At 28.5% G+C, this 2,274-nt stretch overlaps 1 protein-coding gene and 1 non-coding gene across 2 annotated transcripts; one reads left to right on the forward strand and one right to left on the reverse strand.

Moving 5' to 3' along the window:
• Nucleotides 1-528: 528 nt before the first annotated feature.
• On the forward strand, nucleotides 529-1,929 carry NAEGRDRAFT_53681 (uncharacterized protein; the record flags this gene model as incomplete). Its single annotated transcript, XM_002670240.1, has 1 exon — nucleotides 529-1,929. One exon carries the CDS (start codon nucleotides 529-531, stop codon nucleotides 1,927-1,929), a length of 1,401 nt encoding a protein of 466 aa, XP_002670286.1.
• A 131-nt stretch (nucleotides 1,930-2,060) lies between these two features.
• On the reverse strand, nucleotides 2,061-2,132 carry NAEGRDRAFT_t734. Its single transcript has one exon. It is a non-coding gene; the product is annotated as a tRNA-Met (tRNA).
• Between the last annotated feature and the right edge of the window lie 142 nt (nucleotides 2,133-2,274).

Below are 2,274 nucleotides of genomic sequence, written 5' to 3' on the forward strand. Positions count from 1 at the left end.
TGTTATGGTAAATTATTTATTTGGAATGTACATACTAAACAATTATGTGCCATTTTAAATGATCATTCAGAACATGCCTATATTAGAAATACACTTGTTATTAATCAATTTGATAATATGAATAATACTAATAATAATTGTAATGGATTTTATTTATTTACAAGTGGAGATGATAGTATTACTAATATTTATGAAACAACAATTAATAATAATAATAATAACTTATCAACCCAAAGATTGGATCAAGTTTATAATAATTAATAATAATAACATGACCCTTACATCTTCAAGAAAGAAATAAAGCCTTTCTTTTTTTTTAACATCATTGAAGCATTCTATGATTATTACATATCGGATCATGAAACATCATCCTCTTCAAAATATAAACAATTGTAATATTACCGAACATTATCACTTCATCAAATAATTAAATTGTTATTTGATGATAATTTTGATGGTGCAATAAAATTTTTGAAATTTTGCTCTTTGAAAAAAAAAACAACAAACCACTCCTACACAACTTTAAAAATGCTCACTGATACTGCATTTGAAAAATTATATCAATCTGGTAATGATGCTTCATCAACATCAAATGTTATTTCATCCATCTCTTGGGTACCTAAAGGTGCTTTTAAATTAATTCCAACAATTTTAGCAGATTCCATGACAGAACCACCAAAAGATCCAAAGGAACAACAAGATGATGATGATGAAGATAATGAAATGGAAGATTCTGAAATGAATGATGATGAACAAGTAGAAGAAGAAGAAACAAGTAAAATTGGAGGATTGGAAGAAATTTCACTTGAAGAATTATTATATAAATCAGTTGGAGGTAAAAATTTAACCATGTATGAAAATAATGAACAAGATCCATATTTAAAAGGACGAGGATTGAGTGATTCAAGTGAAGAAGAAGATTTTGAATTAAAAGCAACAGATTTACCACTTGTTGCTATTCATAATGAAGAAGATGGATTAACAACACTTCAAGTTTGGATTTATGAACAAGAAGAAGATAATTTATTTATGCATCATGATTTATTATTAGGAAATTATGGTCTTTGTACACATTGGTTAAATTTATCATCAATTTCACAACCATCAAATTGTATTGCAATTGGTACATTTGAACCACAAATTGAAATTTGGGATTTAGATATTGTTGATCCAATTGAACCTGTTATGATTTTAGGAAATGAAACTGATTCTAAAAAGAAGAAATCACAATCAATGGGACATAAGGGTGCAATTTTATCAATGTCATTCCGTTCTTCTGATTCAAAATTAGCTTCTGGAAGTGATGATAAATCAATTGTTATTTGGGATTTATCAAATCAAAAACCTTTTTATCAAGTTAAAGGTGCAGGTGCTTCTCCAATTCAATCAGTTCAATTCCATCATACTGAACAAAATATTTTATTAGCATGTCCAATTTCTGATCATGTTTGTAAAGTTTTTGATGCAAAACAACAAAATTCAAAACCAAAATCATTTAATTTGCAAAAATTCAATAATGTATTCCCTGATATTGAATCTGCTATTTGGAATCCAAATAATCCTTATGAATTTGTTTGTGCACAAGATAATGGTTTTATTACTTGTTTTGATATTAGAAATGAAAAGACTCCAGTTTACAATATCAATGCTCATTCAGGTGCTTCATGTAGTTCAATTTCATTCTCCAATTTGAAATCAAATTTAATGGCTTCTGTTGGTTCAGATTCCTGTGTTAGATTGTGGAATACAAAGACATCAACTCCTGAATTAGTTTACACAAAGAATGTAAAGAAGAGTATGTCTGATATTTATAGTTGTGCTTTTGCTCCTTCAACCCTCAATGATGATATCATTTTAGCTTATGGTGGTTCAGGAGGAAATTTGAGTGTTTTGAATATTTCTCTATTGACTTCCCAATCATACAACTGAATCATCTTCAACACCATCTCAATAAATCATTACCTTATTTAAATTACTAAATCATTGTAAGGGAGGCGAAAGTAATAAATTCAGAATCAATTCATTTGTATCTAAAGTTAAAAAACAACTGCAAAAAGTCATAGCAAATCTAGGTTTCGATCCTAGGACCTATGGGTTATGAGCCCATCGCGCTTCCGCTGCGCCAATTTGCTTTACGATTATGTTTTTCAAAAAAAATTTATTTCGCTGGTTACATCTTGTAATTATCTGGCATCATTAAAGGTTTTATAGGGTTCATAATGTAATAATTTAAACTTAATATAAGTACAAATAGGATTATACCGAAGGAGCTAA

The sequence above is a fragment of the Naegleria gruberi genome, assembly GCF_000004985.1.
Source record: "Naegleria gruberi genomic scaffold NAEGRscaffold_73, whole genome shotgun sequence".
NCBI classification, from domain to species: Eukaryota; Heterolobosea; class Eutetramitea; order Acrasida; family Naegleriidae; genus Naegleria; species Naegleria gruberi.